This window comes from Lactuca serriola, chromosome 6, assembly GCF_051521515.1.
Source record: "Lactuca serriola cultivar US96UC23 chromosome 6, Lser_US96UC23_V15, whole genome shotgun sequence".
Taxonomy (NCBI): Eukaryota; Viridiplantae; Streptophyta; class Magnoliopsida; order Asterales; family Asteraceae; genus Lactuca; species Lactuca serriola.
In genome coordinates, this window is record NC_136413.1 from 163,733,764 (window position 1) to 163,758,796 (window position 25,033).

Here is a 25,033-nt window from a genome sequence, read left to right on the forward strand (position 1 = left end):
CTAAGAGTGCACACTTAATAGCAATCAATGAGAGATGGTCTATGGATAAGCTCGCAAATGCTTAAGTCAACGAGGTAGTAAGACTTCGGGGTGTTCCTTTAATGATCGTCTTAGACCGTGATAACCATTTCACCTCAAGGTTTTGGAGGATTCTACAAGAGAAATTGGGTACGAAGTTGTGTTTAAGTATGGCCTACCATCCACAGACTGATCTTCAGAGTGAAAGGACGATTCAAACACTTGAAGATATGCTGAGAGCATGTACCCTGTAATTCCAAGGTAACTGGGATGAGCACTTACCTCTGGTAGAATTTTCCTACAACAATAGTTATCATTCGAGCATCAAGATGGCACCTTATCAAGTTTTGTATGGATAAAAGTGTCGTACGCCGTCTTGTTGACTTGAGGCTAGAACTGCTAATCGGGTCAACCCGATCGGGTTTTGGGTTAAATGGGTCGGGGTAGTCGGGTTTTTTATAAAAATAATTTCACCCGGAACCCGACCCTATTAAGGTACGGGTTATCCGGGTTCGGGTTATTCGGGTTTCGGGTTTATAGGGTCGGGTTAGTCGGGTTAATCGAGTTACAATGTAAGACATAAATATTGTGCCATATTTATAATAAGGTTTTTTTTCAGAAGGTTAAATTAGGATGTGTTAAATCCAAATGACTTTAAGTGCATATGGTTTATTTTTCTTGTTTGTAATATACAAGTAAAAAGCTTTATGCATTTGATTTGAGGTTGTGTATTTTTTATTTTAGGCCACCTAAACTACCATTGCATATTATTTTACTATACTACCTATTAATTTCCAATTGTACAAAGCAATATTTTGTTCTATAATTATGTTACATCTTATTTTCCTCTTTTTTAGGCCACATAATGTACAAAACTAGAAGATGTGAGGTGGAATAAAATACATAAATATTGTAGTATATCTTTATTCGGGTTAATCGGGTTAACCCGAAACCTGACTTTTATAAAAAAAATCAACCCTAAACCCGACCCTAACTATAGTTCGGGTTTGTCGGGTTAACCTGAATAACCCGATTAAGAAATTTGACCCTATAAAACCCGACCCTAAATGCCTTAATTGGGTTAGGGTCGGGTCGGGTTAATCGGGTTCGGGTTTTTTTGACACCCCTACTTGAGGCTGGAGAAAAGCAGTTTATAGGCCCCAAGATAGTCCATCAGACTGCTGGAAAGCTGAAAGTGATTAGGGAAAGGATGTTAGCAACTCAGGATCATTAAAAGAGTTAGGCTGACAAGAAGAGACAACCGGTGACATTCGAAGTTGGAGATTTGGTTTTGCTTAAAGTCTCACCATGGAAGGGACTTGTAAGATTCGGGAAAAGAGGAAATTTAAGTCCAAGATTTATTTGACTGTTCAAAGTTCTTTAGAGGATTGGGAACCAAGCTTACAAGTTAGAACTACCAGAAGAACTATATGGTATTCATAACACATTCCATGTATGCTATTTAAGGAAGTTCACGGGAGAAGTGCTCGACATAATTCCAATTTCTGAGTTAAGGATGGACGAAAATAAGAGGCTAATTGAAGAACCGGAGGCGATTGTTGATCGTAAGACGAAGAAGTTGCGACGCAAGATGGTTGACTTAGTGCTTATGCGGTGGAAACATTCGAATGGGCCAAATCTCACCTAGGAAACAGAGAGTAACATGATGAGTCGCTATCCGCATTTGTTTGTTGATGCATGATTCCGGGACAGAATTATCCTAAGGGGGAGAGAATTGCAACACCTGTGTTTCGAGGCTAAGCATTGATGCGATGATGTAATAGTCTAGGTCAACCGTTGTAACCTATTTTAAAGTAATAAAGATGAATTACTTAAATATTATGTGGATTGTGTGCTTTTATGTGATTATATACTAGTTTATAAAGATATAATAAAAATAAGCATAAAAAGTAAAACGTTAGATAAGCTCGATATCTATGAATAAAGTTGTGGTGGTCGTGACAAGGATTATGGGGTATAAAGAACGCCAAAATCCGAGTTATAACGAAGAAGTTATGACCTGTCGAAGTTTCCCGACAGAACCGGTACGACACTGCGTGACGTAAAAAGTGGAGTTTATGATAAAGTGCTTTTTAACCTTGGTGATCTAAACGAAAGTCGTAGTGTTCGTTAAACCGAGAGCATGCATAAAAAGAACGCCCAAATCTGACTTCGTATGAGGAAGTTATGATTTTTCCAAGTGAAGTTTCTTTCTCTTTCTACTCTCTCTCTCTATCTAGCCTCCCAAAACACCCCCGGAGCCTAGGAAACCTCCCTAGCACTAGAAGAAAGCCTCGGAGCGCCCGAAGGCTTCGAGAAAAAGAGTTTTTCAGTTTAGAAACTCTGCCCCTGCAGAGCCTGGTTTTCAAGTAAACCTCCCGGTTTTCAAGAAAACCTCCCGGTTTCGTCAAAGGAGATTATTTTAAGAAGCGAAGTGTTGTCCGAATCATCACCTTATCAAGTGAGTGTATAGTCACTTTCATCTTACACATAGATATGAAGTATTTTATATAAATTACATGCTATGTGTATATATAATATTTGTTTACTTGAGATCTATGTTGTATGAAAGATCTAAACCTCTTTCTCTTCAGATATGAACTTTTTCTTTCAGATCTAAACTTTTTCTTCTAGATCTGAACATTTTCCATCAGATTTAGACTTTCTAACTTCAGATATAAACTTGTTAGATCTAAACCCTATATATGAATAATTTATACTTGAGATCTATGTTGTATGAAAGATTTAAACTTCGTTTTCATATCTGAACTGTATATATGTATTTTATATCTACAAATATGTTGGGTAAAACATTGGTAGATGAAATATTTTGGGTGTGATGAAATAAAATGATGAGAGGCCTCGGTGTTGACGATGATCCAGTCATCTAGCGGAGTATGGATGACGACCACAAACTTTTCTAGGAAGTCCAATGGAACGCTATCAGGCTCGCAACATGTATGTGTTTGTGAACGATGTGTTCACTGGTGTACTCCATCCCCCCCCCCCGGTGGTTGCTTTACGGACCTATATGGCTGAGGAATCCCCTTAGCAGTAGTGTCCATCCCAATGAAATTCCTTAGGATATATCCCTTATAATAGATGATTTAGGGACGTAAAGTGAGGATAACGGGAACGGGTAATCGGGTTGAATAATTGTTGAAAATAATAAACTTATTTATTGTGGGTTGAAAACCCTATATGCTCACCAGGCTCCCCAGACTGACCCATTCAGTTTCTTGTATTACAGATAGTGGCAAAAGCATAGTTGGATGATCTAACGAGAAAGTATGGATTTATAGGCCAGTAGAAAATAAATAAAATGTTGTAAGGCCTATATCGTTTTGAGGCCAATTCTGTTTTGTGGCCTAAGATGTTTTGTTTATGCTTTTTATCTATATTGACGATGACATCCCGAGTTTCGTAATATAATGAAAACACATCATTAAGGAAATGCTTTGATACATCTTTATCACATTTTGTTTTGGGAACAAATTCCGCAACCTTTTTCTTTAAAAATGTTACTCTGATTTTATTAAAAAGCATAAACGAAATCGGTCTTTTCTGGCCGTAAAAATGGGGATGTCACATTGTCTACCATCAATCGTGAGTAATCTAGGCTCACAACTCTCGTGTCATTCCACCATCAACCCCTCCACATACCATACAGTCAAGCAGCCAAACAATCATTATGAAAAGGACTATACTAGCCTACCTACATAATCATACGTTACAACACCTCCACATCATACAGAGGATATATATTGTAATACATAGTATAGTGAGATAACTCACTTGAACTGCAAGCTAGCGAAACACAACTACACTCACAAGCTCATAAGAACTGGTCATACGAATCACCTAGATAACAAGCATAGGTTAAACCTCAGTCTGCAACTTAATCCCTCAAAGTCTGACCCAAAGTCAAACCTACTAAAATAGTCAACAATCAACTAGTCAAAGTCAATGGTCAGCGCGCCGCGACCCAACTTCCGGTCGCTCTACTACCACTAGGTGACAAAATAGTTGCAATTTCCTCCATAAGCATGGCACAACCATCCAAGAGGTTGCGGCGTGATTCTCGGGTGATTAAACTTATTCCTTAAGTGCATCTCTGTGACATCCCCAATTTCATGGCCAGGAAAGACCGATTCGTTTATGCTTATTTATAAATCAGAGTATCCTTTTTGAAAAGTAGTATTGCAGAATTTTTTCCCAGAAAACATGATAATGATATTATCAAATCATTTCCGAAGAAATGTATTTTATTTATATTAAAACATTGGTATGTCATCGTCAATACAGAAACATAAGCATAACGAAATCTTACAAGCCTTATAGTAATTAAACTAGTGGCCTAATATTCCTTGAGTCTCTCAACAGAATGTATCTTTCATATAGCCACCTGTGATACAATAAACTGAGTGGGTCAGGTTGGGAAACCTGGTGAGTACTTTGGGATTTCAGTCCCACAATGTTATATCATATATATACTTTAGAACTCGCAATATACAATTTAACCTCCTATAAGAAATTTTACCCCACCCTGTCTATCCTCACAACGACACGATCCATACTCTCGGATCTAAAATTAACAGCTTTACCTAATCCATACTTCCGGATCAGGTATGTCTAATTCCCGCTCTCAGATCAATGACAAATGAATATACCCACTCCATACTCTCGGACTAGGGACGAATGACTATGTCCTCTTCATACTCTTGGACTAAGGACAAATGATTATGTCTAATCCATGCTCTCGGATAAATAATAAATTTTAAAGTTCTACCCTTCGTGTATATCTCACCCGTACTCATAAGAATATACTACCCGATATTCATCTTAATTAATTTAGGTTTATTTTGTATCCTAAATCATCATATATTATCAAATATGCTCTTAACACGTATTTCAGTCAATATCAAATATTTCACACATAAACATATATTTAATACATTAATTAATATACGTATTAAAAGCATGTTCATGTAAGGGACTATGCACTCACACATAAACTCTTTAACAAATATTTAATACTTTAATTAATACTTGTATTAAAATTATGTTCATGAAAGGGACTATGCACTCACACATAAACTCTTCAACATATATTTAACTCTTGTACAAATATTTAATACTTTAATTAATACTTGTATTAAAATCATGTTCATGAAATGGACTATACACTAACTTGTTAAAGTGACGACTCAAAATTCGGGCAGCGCTTCGCTTATAACTATCATCTTTTCCGTCGACATAACCTAGTATTAGTATTACTAAGTTTTAGTCTAATATTTATTGCGACTAATTATTAATCTAGATTCATCATTAACTCAAAGTCTACTTCAAGATCTATCAAGTAAGGAACAACCAAGTAGGATCATATTGGAGGTAGGGTCTGTTTGGTATACGAAGTATATTGTTTGAAAATCTCACTTTAAACACCTTACTAAATCACAGCCTAGACATCATCCCCATAAGTAGATCAATCGGTATAACGACTTGGAATCACTAATAAATCTTGTTTATAGTTTCATAATAACGATAATGAACTTAAACATAAGTTATACATAAAGTATGGTAAGCATAACTCACTTACAAGGGAGTTTAGTGAGGAACCGGGCTCTATGTGGGCAGAACTTCTGAGCTGAAAGCTATTCTTCTTGGGGCTTTCCGACACTCCAGTACTCGCTACTAACACCTACGAGGTGCTAGGGAAAGGCTTAGAGAGTTTGGGGTGTTTGGGAGAAAATGGGTGAGAAAGGTGTGAAGAATGGAGTGATCTGTGTCTTCTATTTATAGGTTGTGAATATGTCGACGTGGGGCGTTCCCTTGCTTAACATTGGGCGTTCGTTGTCCACGTCTCACCATCTAGTGGCAAGGCGTGGGGAAGAAGCAGTGGCTCAGATCGCACCACGTGTCACTCGTTGGTTACTCCAAAAACTAACTATCTTCTAAAATCCGTAACTTTCACATACGAGCTCCATTTTTAACGTTTTTATATCCACTTGTAGGTATCGACAGGATCTACAACTTTCGTTTAGACTCCGTCGGCTAATTTTTAATTTATTGTTAAAGTTATATTTTAATAGGCTTAGACAATTAAAGTCCGTTAAAAATTCATAACTTTTTCATCCGACATCTGTTTTTTACTATATTTATGTCGTTGAGCTCCTATTAACGAGATCTTCGATTCTCGTTTAGGTTGTGTCGACTAAAAATCGATCAATCTAAAATCCGATTTTCGGGCTATACTGCTATGCAAAATCATAGAAAATTTATAACTTCCTTAAATGAAGTCAGATTTTGACGTTCTCTATATGCACGCTCTCAGTTTAACATATACTACGAATTTCATTTAGATCACTAAGGTTAAAAGGTATTTTGTTTCAAAAATTTACTTTTTACGATATGTGGAGTTGTGCCGGTTATGTCGTAAAACTTCGACGGGTCATAACTTCTTCATTATAAGTCGGATTTCAGCGTTCTTTATATATACGGAATCCTTGTGACATATATTATACTTAGGTTAAGATTATTTATTCTTTTTTAATGCTTACTATCTCTAAATTGATTAGCTCGAATATGCGGGCGTTACAATCTCCAACCTTACACTAAATAGCCACTTTTACACTATAATGTTCCAACCATACATTATAACTAACACTATATATAGTGTTGGATTTTAGTGTAACACTATATGTAGTGTTGGATTTTAGTGTAACACTAAATATAGTGTTGAATAAAGAACAATATACCTAGATTATTCTTTTTGGTGTTAAGTATAGTGTAATAGGTTGGAGGACTTTAGTGTTTACACAATCTTTTACACTATAATTATAGGTATAGTTTCTAAGTCCTTAATACCATCAGCCAAGAGCCATAACTCTCATATCTAAAACATGTAAGGGACTTATAGGATAAACCCAAACTTTATCCAGATCTATCATCCAAACAAACCTTAAACCCTAACTCATATTTGGCATAAAATGGTCAAGTTCTTGTGCATGACTCAAAGGGAATCCATGCATACACCTTTTCTTCTCCAAAAATACCATGCGATCATTCAAAACCATTCCAATGTTTTAGAATTGTTCATACTCCAAGAACATCAAGTCCAAAGGACCAAAGTCCCACCCAACTCCTAGATCTAAGCATGAAACCAAATAAAGCATAGATCTTTATGACTTACCAATATTTTGAAGGGTCTAGAAGGTGGAATCTTCCGTTTCAAATAGATTCTCCAAACATCACTTGTTTTCTTCTTCACCAAGAATTATCCAAAACACTAAAATCTCTCAAGAAGTAACAAGGGTGGCTAGGGTTATGACTTACGAACTAGAGTTGGAGGTTAATGCTAAGAGAGAACCCTAAAAGTTAGCACTGTTATATAGGTCTCAAGACTCGAGACCTAGGGTTTTGGGTCGTGATGGCTTTGTGTCGCGACAATCACTTAAGTCCCGCCACTACTTATTGACGTGGCTCACGTCGCGGTCCCTTAGAAGTCACAACATGCTAACTCCAAAAACCCCGACGTGCTAACTCCAAAAATCCCAAATTCACATTTAACTAATTCAACATGTAAACAACTCGTCACTAGAAAAACGAGTGTTACATTAGCTTATACGTTAACTTTTGATAAAACACTTTGAAATAAAATTGAAAAGCTTATGAAGCTTTTTTCAAAAGTATTCCAAATATTTCCTTAATTATATACTACTATAATGTTAGTTTTTAGTTATATATCTAAATGCCAATTTTATGTCTTGTCACAATTAAAATTTAGTCTATTAGCTATATTTTACTACAGTTGTGTTTGGCAGATTAGCAGAAAAGTTAGTTGTTAGCTGAAAAGTTAGTTTCTAGCTAACAAAAAAAATGGCGTTTGGTAAAAACGAATTTATAAGCTAGTTGGAATATATAAAATGACATAAAATGACGTTTAAAAGAATATGTTTTTTTATAATTAATTAATGGTATATTTGGTAGTTTAAAAAAAGTTAATATAAATAGCTTTTTGTAAAGCTAATTTATCAACTACTTTTTGATTTACCAAATATGACAATTTAAAAAGACTAGCTCTAAAAAGGCTAGTTGTAGTGTGTCAAACACAATCTAAACATTATTAATTTATAAACTAGTTTATCGGCTACCAACTAATTCTTCGGGTAGTATGTAAAAATTAACTCTTATACGAGTATTATTCTATAATACTCTACTAGATTATGACCCGCGTAAAATGCGGGTAACATATAAAAATATAAAAGTTGGCACAATAATTAAAAAGAAAGTAATAGAAATAGAATTAGTTTTAGTGGCAACATTAAAAAAAACAATGAAATGTTTGAATATCTATAACCGATGAAGGACCTCTCTGTAAACAACGTTTTTTGTTTTATTAGTTGGATGACCTTGTCACATATGAGTACCTTCAATACAATATCTTTTTAATTTATATTTTCTTAGGTTCGAGAACCAATGTCAGTTTTCTTTTTTCTTTCTTGTTAATGTATCAATTAATGCAATACAAATTGGTGCTACATTTGGAGATTTTAGTGCTATTAGTCGATTTGTTAATGATCTTCCAGTAAGTTCATGTTTTTTCAAAAAAATTACAACTTTTTATATTTTCTTCGAGTTGATGTTTTATTGATTTGTAATAATAATAATATGATTGGTGTAGGAGGGTCCTCAAACACTTATGGGAATTACATTTGACTCATTGCAACATGTTATTTTTTTTTTAAATTAACCTTTCAAAAAGAATTATTCCTTCAAGCTCTTTTGCATTTTTTATTGCACCCATTGATTTTCTTAGTTCCATACATATATGATGTTTACGCTCCTCTCCTCTCTGATGTTATTGTTCAACTTTCTAAGGTGATGAAGTTACCAAAGACTGGTGTTGACGATCATTGGACATAAGCAAATAACATAAATGTTTTTTCAAGAATCTTGTAAATAAATCTATTTCTAACTCAAGTTACGACAACACCCTTGTGTTTTTCTGTCGTGTGTTTATCATAACATTTATTAACGGTATTAGTATCAATTTATACATATCTCCAAATATAAGTCAATTTTAATCAAGGGGCAAAATACTCATTTTTCTTGAGTTGACAAAAAACTTTAACCTGGAGAACACGAGTGCGACCTATATGAAAACTGTCAAATGTCCTCTAGAATCTAAAATGTTATAAGTTGTCTTCATAGTTGAATTATCTGTTATTTTTCATTTTCATTTAAGTTCTTTTTGGGATTAAACAAAAGGAAAAAAAACCATAATTTTATTGTACGAAAAAAATTCGGAGTATAAGGCTACAATTGGTATAAAACCCTAAAATGATAGCTCATAACATTGGCCTAACTCATCTAATTTTGTATCAAACACTACAAGAACAAATAAAAGAATAAAAAAAACAGTTGCAATGAAAACCTTGTTTTGTGTACCAATAAGTTGACATAAAACTCAACAGTTCTTGAATATAGGAAGAGTCTACTCTTCAAAATTGAAATTGGAAACTATAATAAGGAACCAGTTCATGTAGATGTGCAGTCCATAATCAAATCAAACCGTCCGAGTATACCTGAAGGGCTAATTTTCTCATGGAGAGAATGTCAAATCACTGATGAGAAATTCATTTGGTGGCAAGTTAAAAAGATTTTTGAATGTCGAATTCCTATGAGGTAACTTCATATTGAGCTGTCAAGAAGTTAGAATAATTCGTATAGATGTGCAGTCCATAATCAATACTCCTATAATGCAAAAGTTCAAAGATTTTACAAAAAAATGAAAATAAAACGCCCTAAAAAAGAAATGTAAAAGGGTCATTTACCAAACTTTAGATGGCTGCAAAAAATAAATGCTCTTTGTTCATACTTACTTCACACATACATCATTTTAATAATGCAAATCTCAATTTACCTAAAAGGAAATTAAAAATAAATAAATAAGCCAAACCTGAGATCCTTTTTGACAACATATGCATCCGACTTAACTATATTGGATCTTGGAAAACAAATGTATTGGTTAATGCAAGTGAAGGATATGGAATTGATTTTCCAACATCCATTTTTGGGTAACAGCCACTTTCATATCCCTTTTACACATACTTCGGCTCTCATCATGTGCGATTCTTGCTTCTGTTAAAAAATACAAAGTTATACAACCATATAAATCAGATAAGAATTGCACTTTTAGAAAGCATGCATATTATGGAATAAGGTTAGAACACGTTTGGTCTTCAAAGTATGAGTCTTAAGAATGACCTAACTACAAAGATTCCCAAGTATAGTGTCTCACGGTTGGTTTTTTATTCCAGTGAAGGGGATTGTATCCCATTACCTCGATCGTATATTATCTAAGAAAGTAAGAAATAAGGTCAAATGGAACTTGATGGCAAAACACCATTCTTTCGTTGGTTATATTGAAAAATATATAAATTTTAAAAACTCTTAGAAGTGGATATATTTTGTTTTGATAATCAACCTTCTATATATAAAAATCCCAAATCTTCTCGATAATAAACTTTGATAGTACACAGTCATTACAATTTGTTTTGTCTCAATAGCGTAAGCATCTAATAACGGCTTAAGGATATGAATATAAAATAAAGAACTACATACAATACATACCTAATAACCTCAAATGCTCCATAGCTTCAAATATTTTTCTCACACTTCTTCTCTCAACTTTTACATATTGACGACATGTCTCCAATGGGTTGAAGCGCTTCAAGACTTATGAAATTGTTCTTAATCTGTAATGATAACATAATATTTTTTAATCTTAATCCAAATATAAATTATATTCGAGTACCTAAAAAACTACTTTATGGTGTCCCTGTTTTACAGTATTAGAAAAATAAATAAATAAATTCATACATTTTTTGCAACTTTTTCATAAATTGCATGAAAAGATCTATCAATTTTTTTCTGGTCAAGGATTTAATCTCCCTCAGCATAGTATATTAATGATTCATAATTCATTATTCATCCGAGCCAATTGTAAGGTTTCTAGGATGAGGATCAACATGAAAGAAACTGGTTGGTATCTACATAAAATAGGACAAATATATTAAAAATACAGAAAAAAATAAAAGCATTTTTTATTTTTTTTAATGAGTGTGTTCATCTGAGCGTTGGGCATCTTATTTTGGGAGTTTTTCGATACTCTTTTTTAGTCCAAAAGAAAAGTTCCATTTTATTTTAGAGGCAAAATTATAAAATTATTTGACCACTTCTATTTTTTATGATCATATAGATCAATGTTGACCACTTTTTTATATTATTTTACCAACTACTCAATCAATCTGAACTATGGATAACTCACCTAATATCTTTTGAAGACAACTTCTTTGTCTATTCTATTGTTTTCTACAACTAAAAGCAAATACAAAAAATAGATATATTTAACTATCATATTACTTGTTCCATCACTAACCAACAAAAAAATCTAGCAAGAAACATATTTGAAGATTGAATTGCTACCTGATGCAAATCGACTCCTTTTTTATTCCCTTTTTTGTCTATCTTCATCTGTTGATACCATAAACAAAATGGTATTTGCAAGATGGTGTTAGACGTTTTTGAGGTACTGAGCGAATGTCAGTTGACAAGAAGAACAGATATCATAATTGTGTTCAACAAAAACCCAAAATCAACATCAAGATAGCCCTGAAGAAAAAAGTAAGCACACAAAAGCTATATATATATATATATATATATATATATATATATATATATATATATATATATATATATATATAAACAGAAAATGGTGAAAAAAAATGAGGGAAAAGAAGAAAACAGTAACAAAAATCATATAAAATGCAAAGCAAGAGGTTGGAGTGGTGTAGAAAACAAACCTATGAATAAATAAAAAAGACGAACGTGTTAACTGTGTGTATGTCGTCTTTCTAGTTTCTGCAACAGATAGAAAGAGGGAGGCGAAGAAGGAGCGACGATTCCCTTAATTCCTAAAAGCAAGGGTAGAAATTAGGTTTTTTTCATCCAAATTGAGAAATAAACACCAAAAATCGAAACATAACAAATCAATTATAAGTCGTTGTGCGGAGAAACAAATAACTGACTGGAAGGAGAATCCTAAGGTGAAACGCAAGAAATATGAAGAAAGGGAAGGAGACGAAATAGATGAGTGCTTACGGTTGTGATCATAAGATGAAAGGGATTTGAGGTTACATAAGGAGGAATCAAAGAGATAAGATTATGGATTGTCTGTGCATAGAGACATGACAAGAGAAATTGTATATGGATTCGAGGTCGTAGAAGGGAGAATCGATTGAATCGTTGTGAAAGAAGATGTACGCATCATTGAAATTAGTGGGAGAATCTTTCTTATGTATCTTCCGCCACCATTGATCTTCATATTTTCTTCCCTGTAATAAATTGAAAAGAAAAATAATTATTGTGTTAGTGATTTTCAAACCAGAACAAAAGAAACGGGTAATGAGAGGTGGAGTTGACCAAATGATGATGTCATTAATAAATTTTCTAATTTTAAAAAATATTTTATTTTTGGTGAGATTTAATTGTCATTAATAGATTTCCTAATTTTAAAAATAATTTTATTTTTGGTAAGATTTAATTATCATTAATAGATTTCCTAATTTTAAAAATAGTTTTATTTTTGGTTAGATTTAATTGTAATTAATAGATTTCCTAATATTAAAATTAATTGTCATTAATAGATTTCATAAAATTGGTGGACCAAAAAAAAGTTGACCAAATGATGATGTCAGCATAACGATCTAACGGTAGAAAATATATGAATGAAACAGAATCAATGATCCTGATTGTTGAAAGTGATGTCATAAAGTTTCTCTTTTAATAATATTTAAAGATAGCTACAAGAAACTTTTAGCTTGATGATGAGTATCCTTCTTAGTAAGTGAAAGTTTTTTTTTTGTCACATGTCAATCTCTCATGAGTTTTGATATTTATCATTTTGTAGTATTTTTAAAATAAATATTATCCACTTGTCAATTTTTGATTTGTTTCAATTTTTAAAATTAAAGTCATACTTATATGTAAAGTATTAAATATAATATATATGATATTAATTTGTAATACGTTTCTTTCTTTTTTATTTTAAAGTTGTATATTAAAAAATATTTTTTGTTTACATTTTAATTTAATATTTAATCTTTTTTTAAATCAACCTGTGTAATACACGGGTCTCACACCTAGTAAACGAATAATTAAAAAAAAAAACGAATAATTAAAAATTAGTTAACAAAAGTACATTCTCTTCAAAGAGATGATTTGTCATACCATCATCATCATGTATTATATCATTTTAAATAATTTGTATAAAAGTTCATTATGGACCCCTTGGTTATTGGTCAAATACATCGTTCGCCCTTTCTGACCAATTTATTCCTAGCCCTATGACCAAACCAATTGATGTCTTTATAGGTTCCTTAAATTGTGACTTTGATTGATATAGCAATCCACTAAAAGCTCAGCTCTCATATGTGTTTAGATAGAACATATTTACATATAAAATATACCAGTGATGTAAATATGTATATTATTTTTTAATTGATTATATAACTTTTGTTGACGTTATAGTTTTTATTGCATGTGTATATAATTTCTTATAGTTGGGTATGTGCCAAAATGATGAAATGATAATGTACAACTAGGTATAATTATGTTTAAGAAGTACATGTCACAGGCTCACAGCAATAATTCTCAAGAAAAAAACAAGGGGTGTAGTGTAGGTGTCTTTATAGAGAAAAACAATGCTTCAATTAATATGGCATATTGGCATCCAAAAATAAGTTTACATGACAAAATATATTTTTTTTTGTTGATTTTGTTGTTTATGCTTCTAAGTAATTTAAATTATTTCATAACTATTTTGTATTTGTAAACTTGATTTAGGGTGTGGTTGACAATACAAGTTGGTAGCGTGTATCTAATAACTTGTAGCGGATAACGTTTTGTTAAACTTAGTTTTTAGATTTTAAGTGTTTTGTATAAACTAAACACTAAAAATTTGTAGTTAGAAGTTATCAAACGTTCATGCCCTTAATTGGTATTTGTAAAAATACATGTTTTGAAAGTATATATATATATATATATATATATATATATATATATATATATATATATATATATATATATATATATATATGGTTCATCTGAGACCATTCTAATTTTGTGAGACCGTGAGACCAAATCTAAAAATAATTTTAAAATGCAAAATAAATGGAAAAATCCAAAAATTCTTTTTTTAAATATTATTTTCGGAACTTGAATTAACTAAAAAAATAAAAATAAATAAAATAAAAATCCCATTTTTTTTTAAAATACGTGAAATATTGTAATAGAATATTACATTGTAGATATTCTAAAAAATAATTTTAAAATACAAAATAAATGGAAAAATCTAAAAATTCTTTTTTTAAATATTATTTTAGGAACTTGAATTAACTTAAAAAAAAATCCTGTTTTTTTTGAAAAATACGTGAAATATTCTAATAGAATATTACATTGTACATATTCTAAAAAATAATTTTTAAAATGCAAAATAAATGGAAATATCCAAAAATTCTTTTTTTAAATATTATTTTCGGAACTTGAATTAACTAAAAAAAATAAAAAAAATGTGTCTCACAAAATTAGGTCGTCTGACATGAACCTAACCATATATATATATATATATATATATATATATATATATATATATATATATATATATATATATATATATATATATATATATAGAGAGAGAGAGAGAGAGGGAGAGAGAGAGAGAGAGAGTTAGGTTCAAATGTTTTCAACAAATATTGTGTGCCTAAATGCACCAATGAGAATTGAGGATATAATAAATCATTAAATAAAACATATAAGGGTATTATAGTAATCTTGTATATTTAATTGTGGTAATTCATTAACTTTCTAAAACCTACGTTTTCTCCCCTGTTTATATTCAACCGATAGGCCGCAAAAATTCGTCAGAGATGGTTTCGATCAAAGGAGGGAAGCCTCTTCCCTTTCTTTTGTGTATAAGCAGAAGATCGATGTTGTTCCAAGTTTTTTTTTCTGCATCCGTCGATCCCAACCATTGCAGTCAATCTTTATATTCTTGGCCTTCTAGAAGAATTACTTAGTGTCCATCCACATCAGTGGACCTCGTACCGCTTCCATTACTTCAAATCGATGTTTGATGAGTCGTTATTCCAATCGATTGCACCAATATAGAGGAGTCGAGAGAGGAAGATGTAGTGGATTCGAGACAGAAACATGCAGTCATCGTTTCAATTCGCGCCCTAACTTTATTTTTCATGTAAGTCGCCCTAATTTTTGTTCGATTTTAGGTGGAATGGAACACTTTTGATCTTGTTACTCTGGAATTGTTTGTTTTCTAATATGTTTTAAAGGTGTTTAATTGCATCTTCTGTTTGAACATTTTCCATTAGATCCGTCGTAGATTTTGGGGAAGGAGATGAGTTGTTTTTATCGGTTTGATTGCTGTTGATTTATTAGGTGCAATCTATTTATTCAGATAAAGATGGATTTGGTAAGGAGTTGTAAGGTATTGTTTCAATTATGTATATTCCTAATGGTTGTTTAGGTTTTTGTGGTTTCAATGTCAATGGGTGTTCTCTGTGTTTGTTCCTATTGTTTTACAATCAGTGTCTACTTTGTAGATGGTGAAGATTATGGATTTATACATACAGTTCCTGTGGCCTTCAGTTTATCTTGACACATAATTACCCTTTCGTCCCCAGAAAGCTGCAGCTCCCAGGGGCAACTGAGTTGGCATCAAAATGATGTGTTACTGCACCTTCTCAAGGTAATGACTGACTCCATTACATATTTCCTTTCCATTCACTTCACATTCTCTCTCTCTATCTATCTATCTATCTATCTCTCTCTCTCTCTGTCTCTGTCTCTCTCTTTTAATTTTTTAGTTAATTGAATAATACTTAAAGGTTTGCAAACTTTAGCTTTAAATATTTTCAAACTTTATAATTTTTGATTTTCACCTATAGTAATATAACCTGTTTGCTTTACCAAATGAATGTTCACCTAAAAATTCTTTCTGAATGAGGGCAATATTCTCTTAGAATAAAGAGGGCTTTAGTTTAAAGAAGGCTATTATTCTTTCAGAATGAAGAAGGTAAAGAATATTCAAAACCATTCTACAAGAATAGTTTATTCTATAAAAAAATTTGTTGTTGTATTCTATTTGAATGCATTGAATTGTTTAATTTTTGAAACTTGATTATCTTTTCTTTGTGGATTCAGGTTTTAAAGAGGCTAACATTGATGTGGAGAAGGAAGAAAACATATAGAACAAGAGTGTATTAAACCAGAATGTGTTATGCTACAATGTATAAAGTGTTGCTTAAAAATAATATTCTTCTATAATAGATTAGTGTTTTTGTTAGATTTTGATTTTTTTTTTATTTTTTTTTCATAATGTTGTTATTATTCAATGAATCACAATCATACAATGTAATTATTTGTTATATTATTTAGTTCAAGAATTGATTTGTGTATTCTTTCAGAATGTATTTACTAGTTTATGTTTGACATTCTATCATTCTGACAGAATAAAATCGAAAAATATATTTACTAGTTTATGGTTGGCATTCTATCATTCTGACAGAATAAAATCGGATTTTTAAATTTGAATTAATTTAAAATATTCAGATTTTTAATAAATAAAGGAATTAATCATCCCTAAAAATCCAAAAATTTCCTTTTTTAATATAGTTTAATTGACTAAAATGCCCTTATGCTGAAATTTGTGTGATTATATGGTACATGCTATCCTATTCTACTATCATAGACCCTCAAATCATGATCTTTGATTATATTTCATCCGATGGTCCAGATCTGTGCATTCTGGCACACAATAGTTAGTAAAAACAAAATAACCTAACCTTATATATATATATATATATATATATATATATATATATATATATATATATATATATATATATATATATATATATATATATATATATCATCTATTACATAGATTTCACGTTAAATTCAAATCAACTCACACGCTTTTCAGGGTTTCTTCATATCAATGCTAGAGAAAATGTGACGCAAGAAATTTTAATCCATCACTTTTTGTTTGACATTTTTCCAAATTAAAAACGGAATAATTTAGAACAAGAATACATTTAATCAATTAAATATATGGGAAAATGATTTAAAGGTCCAACAAAGTTTTCAAACCATTTAAAAAATCTCAATCATGTTTTGTCTGTTCAAAAAAACCCAACGAATTTAACATTTTGTCTAAAAAGTCCAATAAAGTTCCAAACCGTTCAAAAAATCTCAGTTTTGTTTTGTTTAAGTTTGTTGGGGTTTTTTTGAACAGTCAAAATATGATTGGAGTTTTTTAAACGTTTTGGAAACTTCGTTGGTCTAACAAGTCATTTTCCCGATACGGTAATAAGTCACGTCATCTGTTTCTCTTATTTGACTTTCAGGAAAGTGTAACTTACTTGGGTTTTTTAGACAAAATGTTAAGTTTGTTGGGTTTTTTTGAACAAACAAAACATAATTGGGGTTTTTTAAACGGTTTGAAAACTTCGTTGTGCTCTTAAGTCATTTTCCCTAAATATATATATTCAGTTCCCTATAATATTTTGTTAGATAGAATACAATAAAATGTGAGACAAAAACTCATATATCTCATTTATTCTTTGTAGATAATATTTTTGTTTTGCTATTTGAAGGCGTTTCCGATTTTGTTGCGACTTGTCAGAGGGTAATTTTGTAAATATTTTAACAATAATTTTAAACAAGAAATCTTTTAAAATCAGGAACTTTTGAGGTGGTGGGTGTGAAATGTGAAATGCAACTAAAACAACATCGGCATGTATTGGTTGCGCACAATTCCTGGTTTTAAGTTTTTTATAAAAGCACATTGATTTATATTGTTCGTACATTTATACATTTAACAAACAATAAAAAATAATATAAATAGCATTTACATGATTAATTAAGATGGAATAAGAATAGTGGGGCCCTAGAGAGGTCGTAATCCTTCACGGGATGAATTCATTGAGTACGACTGTACAGAAAGAGAAAGCAAACACATTACACACATCCATATTAAGTGGGCCATGTTCTCTCTCAATCATTTTACAACAAACAAATATCGCTATTTCCTTCTAAAGTATTGACTAGTTGAATTAAAGTTTTTATTGTTTTTAAATATGATTATCACTATTTAACAACCTCGTTTGTTTTTATACATGCATGGTTTACTAACCATTGTATTTGTATTTAATATTTATTGTGAAATGTTAAGTTTGTATTAGATGATGAACTTGACAAATCAAGATTTAAAGACTTATCTGGATATCACATTGGAATTCACAAGTCATCTGTATTCTGTACCTCGTTGGTTTGATGTATAAAATATATCAGTGTTGAACAACTACTTTTCCTACTTGTGTTGGAATTTGGAAAGCGATTCTGACATCTGAAATGTGCAACTTGGGCGTCCGATGGAGGTGGCTGATGAAATGTTGATTCCTAAAAATAGATAACGTGCATCTTGGAACATTTCACAAGTTTTGCCCACAGAAAGAGCTCTGATTTTCTGCCATATTTCTTGATTTGTGAAGAGATAGATATTATTGTGAAAGTTCAAATCTCACATTATCCTAAACTCCAAGTTTATTATTCTCTCCTTGTTACTTTTATCCTTTGATATTCAACGTATTTGCAAGTGTTTGAAATGTGAGTAAATCACCATATCCGGTTCTGTACTAGTTATTAGTGTTACGTGTGTGTTTGTTTTTGTTAAGCAGCATTATTGACATACACAAACATAAACTAATACATTAACAACTCCAGAAAACTCATATCATAGCATTATTGATGTAATCACCAACACTAAGTCGTTTATGTCTTTCTTGGAGGCTAAAAACATGCTACTATAGTATTGCATGAATCTTGTGAAGAAAACACTAACTCAATAATGGGTGGGTGGGCCAATGAGAGAGGTGATGGGTAGGGAGTGGGGTTAAGGAATAACCGGGAGATAAGAGACATATCAAATAAATTATCAAGGAATGTGTAAAATGATGGTTGGGTAGGTTTCAATAATCCAAAAGGAAAGACATTTACTAAAAACATGATGAGAAATCATGATGTTTCGGATGGAAAGATTTAGGCAATGGAAACCCTAGTGATGAGTATGATAACCAAGGAAGACAATGGTAGACGAATTGGGTGAGTTCTACAAAATTTATTTGGTTTTGGGTGGATGTGGAAGTTGTGAGATTGGATAGATGAGAAGTCATCGGTAACGCTTCCACCCAATATATAGGAGGTAAGTATGCTTCGAATAAAAGTTTGCAAAATGGCATTATTGATGGTGTGAATCATGCCTTTAGATTTCCCATTTTGTTAAGGAGGTATGTGGGGAAGAAAGGAGAAGGTAAATAGGTAATAGCATTTTGAGCAAATAGTTCGTGAAATGGATGATTGTCAAATTCTTGTGATTGTATTGGAAGGATTTAATTCCATGATTCAACTGCATTTCGAGTGACATGCATCCGAAAATGTAAACATCGAAATCACATCAAATTTTTTGACTAAGCGAGTAAACTCATAAGAAATGTCAATAATGATAATAAAATGAATACAAGATTTTATTTCACCGACGTTAGTGATTGCACAAGTGAGAATGTGCAGTTTAAAATTTTTAGAAATACTAGAACTTGAAATACTAAATGGAAGGTAGACATGTTTGCCAAGTTGACAAGGGTGGTTTGGCATGTTTATAGTGTCTTTGTTACAAGAAATAAAGTTATATGAACTAACAACCTAATAACATTGACATCAGGGTTGAGGAGACTGAGGTGTTGTTTGTTTTTTAGGAGGTAAAATGTCTGCAGTCTGCGGACCACATCTGCAGATATCTGTATAAAAAGAGGTGGACCAAACGTCTGCAGTTTACAAGAAGAAGACTGTTTGTTTTTTAAGATCTGCAGACTCCTAAAAAATAAAAATAAAATAAATTGATTTTTTAAACTTAAAATAGTTTTTTATCATCGAAATTAAATAATTTTTATCCTAGTTCATTTAATATATAATCATATAATCAAATTTCAATATTAATAAATCACATCCAAAATTATCTAATAAAAATATATCAATGGATTTTCAAGATAAACAAAAATAAGATCCTAAAAAAATATATCATACATGCAACACATCTTTTTTATACAGAGTCATATAAACATTACATATAAATTTTACAATCATAACCATCTTCAATAAAATTATATCAAATAAAAAAGAAAATGAAATCCTAGACTTGTCTTAGCTTAGCTTGCTGATTCATAACCTAAGGTGAATTCTTGAACAAAAAAGTCACATACATATAACCGGAGGTGAACTCTTGAACAACAAAGCCACATACACACCGCAACAATTGTCACAATTGAGAGCATTGTCGGCTTATTCAAATTTCCATGTTTATCGACATATTTGGTATCGTTTTCCTGCAAAGGTTGTAAATTTGAGTCTCCATTATGTTAAATGAACTATAAACAATAAAGTAATCTCTTCCAAGATGCAATGCCCCTATCAGACATTTTATCAAACATTGTGGGCGATGTTTATGTTATTTTAGAAAACCAAACTAATTTCAATTAAAAAAAAAAAAAAAAAAAAAAAAAAAAAAAAAAAAAAAACATCCAAAACAATTACATAATCTGATTCACGAAATCATTTAAGCATACCCAACATCAGAACCACATACAAAAACCGATATAAGATTCAATGACTTGCACATCCAAATCAGATAAGAAAAAAGATGGGATACAATTATAGAGAGAAAGTTGGACGAATAAATACATCATGAACAACACGAGGCGGAGGCGTAGGGGAGAAGGTGGTGTCGATGGGAGGCTGGTCGGCGACATGTAGGATGGTCCGATGGTTAGAACTTATTTTTGCTTTCAGGGGAAATCCGGTGATGAGATGCTGAAGAAGATTGGTGGTGGATTGAGTCGTCAATGGGGAGGAGGTCGTGATGGATGTCGGCAACAGCTGTGGACGTCGACGATGACAGTTGTTATGGACGGTCTGGAAGGCAGCGACCATTAAGAAGAGGAGGATAATCGGTGAATGACAGAAGGTTGAATGGTGAGAAGGAAGGAGGCGTTGTCAAGAGAAATAAGCGTGTGTTTTTTTGGAGGGTTTTGAATAAAGCGTACAGACCTTAAAAGACTCAAGGCCAAGTCTACACCACAAAGACCTCACGCAGATGTTTCTATGGACTTCAAAAAAACAAACACACTGCAAGACCTTATGTCTGCGCGTGGTCTGCAAAATGCAAACAGAAAAGGTCATGCAGACCTACAGACAAAAAACAAACAGCCTCTCAGTGTTGTTGGAGTGGCCCCCACAATGGCTATTTGAGGAACGGTGATTGTGTCCTCCACAATGAGAAATAAAGTAAAGGAGGGGGTATTTTTGTAAAACACCAGCTCAATATTGTTTTGTTTACTTAGAAATTTTATGATTTCGCAAATACAAGTATTTTCATAATTGAGATTAGGATTGTTGTACTGCTATAAACTTGTTTTTGTATATCTAAGTATTGTTTGTTTTTACAGAGTGAATTTATGTAGGTTCTTAAGTTGTATTAGAAAACTAGTGTCATTTGCATTCATGTCCATGTAAAAAGAAGAAAAAACTAGTATATTATAACAGGAAATGATCAAACAAACAAACAGTCATAGTGTTGTTAAGATATGCATATAAAATAACCCTCTGAATACATGTGTGCAAAGAGTGACATGATCCATGATTGGAAAAACTGTGATGGGTTCAAATCAAGGAATATAATCATATATGATATGATATGATATGATATGATGCTGTTAAGAGTTAAGACACAGTTTCAGCTTCAGCCTACCTGACCAAATTTGGCAATCAACTTTCTATTCAACAGAAACTTAAAAAAATATAATACTCTAATAAACAATTTTTATAAGAAAAACACCTCTCAAAAAAAGTAATCGGCCTCAAGCAGATTGATTAAACGATGATGATGATGATGATGATATTTTAATTTTCGTCCAAACTTGCTGCTGTTTTGTCCAGATCAATTTCCCCCATACCTGTATCTTCTTCCTCTTCACTGTCTTCATCTCCTTCAACTTCTTCATTTGCTTGACTTAATTTAGCCATTCGTTCAGCCAGCAATATATCCTCACGTTCACTCACCTGTGTCACATAACGTAATTCAATATTTTATTTTATTTTTAAATTTAAAAAAAAAATTAGAGTTTGGAATTGTGAATTACAGCTCTTGGTGCCTCCTTTACTGTGAGTTTTCCTTTGTGAAGCTCGATTTCTTCAGTACATGCAACTATTGCTTTAGTAAGAACTGAAATCCCTTGCTCCTAATGGAATCAGTTATTACATTATATTATCAAGTTATGTAATGAATTTCTATATTACATTATGTTTTGAGAAAAAAATACAATATAAAAAAAAGGGATGCATTTTGTTTACCTTGTCAAGAGTTTGAGTGATAAGAACATAAGATGGAGGAGCAACCAGCTTAATTTTTACAGGACAATCCTGATTCCCAGCAGCTTCAGCCTTCCGCATAGCAGCCTACAAAAATTATAAATTAGTAACAAAAATAAAATCTATTAAAAGATAAAAGTTAAAGAAAAAGAGACACCTTAATGTGAAGAACTCCATCAAACTGAAAGCATTTCATCTCAATATCTGCCCGGATCTTCAAAGGCTGTGGGGTCATCCTTCTTCTAATGTTCTTCACCAATGCATCTTTGACTTCCTCGGTCAAAGCAGGAACCACTTTTGTCACCTAATAATTATTTAATTTAATTTTCTGGAAGATTTAAAACAATTTAAAAAAGAGCATAAAAAAGTATACAAAGATACCTCCACTCCATCAGGACCAGCTTCTTTAACTTCACGGGTAAGTGTGTTAAGAATGGAATCAGGATCATTCACAATTAACTTAAATGCCTGAATCCAATTAGCAAAAGTATGAGCTGTATATCTACAATGTCTAAAAGAGATACAATGATAAAATCCTGTAAATTTTGTTCATATCCCACCTCAAAGCAATGTCCATACTTCCGATATAAAGGCCAACCAACATGAATGTATAGATCCTGTAAACAAGAAAGAGATTAAAAGATGAATAATTGTACATAAATAAACATACACCATATCATATATATATATATATATATATATATATATATATATATATATATATATATATATATATATATATATATATTCCTTTATCTGCAGTGGTACAAAAAAGGAGTGGTGACATAGCATTAGTAGTATTAGGTCTTCAGTTGCTTACTCTTTTTTTTGTGCATTTAAGTGTTTATCTACTTATATATTCCTTTATCTGCAGAACTTAGTTATAAATGCCTGCAAATGCAAGACTCAGCAGTAAATGTGAGCTAAAGCCCTCATCCCTGTAACCCAACAGAAAATGTATTCTCTTCTGGCAGCTTGATATAGAGATACTTGAGTTGAATTTGGTAGCTCATCCTTAAAGCAATCTGATTCATGGTTTAATCGGTATGTACAATCACCACACATTTGTTACTAGACACGATAACGAATTTTGAGCAATACTCAATCAAAACTATGATAATCGCAATGGTTTATCTCCTCTATAGATACATCATTTCTTCAATCAATTAGGTTTTTCATCCATTATAGAGTGATAGGAACTTGTATCTTTTGATAGTTAAGCATGAGGAGTACAGCTCTTATTACTTATTAGGGGCACTCTTAGGAAAAAAAAAACCAAACTTTGATATATAATACCAGCCTTCGCTGTTGAGGCCAAAATGGCTAAGGAACCTAGCTTTATATAGCTAAAAGTTCTAGACCTCTTTGTTGACTTCTAAAGGATAAAAAAGATGGCAGAGTGAATCAACAGAATGCATTGTTTCTATAACCCCTCTAACTGCCCTACCAGCTAACTACCTGAGGCGATTGTTTCTATAACCCCTATAATTGCCTTAAATGGATGGAAGAAACTTATATTTGCACACTAAACAATTAAGGCTTACACGATGTGGTTTGATACACGTTTATATATGATCAACAATTGGCTTCATATCCAGCTGAGTTAAGGAATTCGGTAGTTACCTCAAGATCAAGCTGCATAGTTTCGGCTACGTGGCGCATAATCGAGTGAACAAGCTTACTCTTATTATACCTATCTTCACAAATCTGAATATCCTCTTCGGAAACCCTCCTCTTACTAAGATTCACATAGCCTTTCTCTTCATCAACATGAAGAACCATAACAGGCTCGGTACGCCCGACCTTAATCAAACTGTTGATACTACGAATACGGCGTCGTGACAACTCGGACAGAAGAATCATTCCCTCGATGTTGTTGTACTCGAGGAGTGAGACATAGGCGCACATCTCACCGATGCTTTTGACTTGAATCATGACGGCCATGTCGACATCGGGAAACTTGGCTTCGTACATACGGCATTCGAGATTCGGGGAGTTGGAAGCCATGTTTGCGACGGAGGGGATTCGCTAGGGTTTTGATAAGAGAAGGAAGTGACCTGAAAGAATCCCGTGAAGAGTAATGAGTGAGCGAAAGAAATTGATCCGACCAGAAACTTTGAAAAGATTGCGTCAAGGGTGCACTAGGGTTTTATAAAGGGTTTGTTTATGTGTTTTGGGCCGTATAGTATCGGCACTTTCCTCCCCTTATATTTGCTAAAGAATTTAGTTTTATATTGACTTAGGGTATGTTAGGTTGGTTGGATTGGAATAAAATTTAGGGGAAAAATATTCAAATTCTAACACACACCTACCGCCATCATTCCCGTCTTAGCCACCACTATCTCCCCCGTTACCACCATCAGTCTAGGGTCATCGCTACCACCACCACCTACCACCGCCACCACCACCTACCGCCATTGCCACCAGCACAACTATCACCCACCAGCACCGCCAT

At 32.4% G+C, this 25,033-nt stretch overlaps 1 protein-coding gene across 1 annotated transcript; it reads right to left on the bottom strand.

Annotated features, from left to right (window-relative positions):
- Positions 1 to 21,865: 21,865 nt before the first annotated feature.
- Positions 21,866 to 24,713, bottom strand: LOC145057252 (eukaryotic translation initiation factor 2 subunit alpha homolog). The gene is made up of 7 exons (XM_079005031.1): positions 24,202 to 24,713; positions 23,139 to 23,195; positions 22,960 to 23,046; positions 22,736 to 22,882; positions 22,561 to 22,665; positions 22,350 to 22,448; positions 21,866 to 22,269 (listed from the first exon to the last, which is right to left on the bottom strand). The coding sequence occupies exons 1-7, from the start codon at positions 24,583 to 24,585 to the stop codon at positions 22,111 to 22,113; spliced, it is 1,038 nt and encodes a 345-aa protein (XP_078861157.1). The 5' UTR covers positions 24,586 to 24,713; the 3' UTR covers positions 21,866 to 22,110.
- Positions 24,714 to 25,033: the final 320 nt, after the last annotated feature.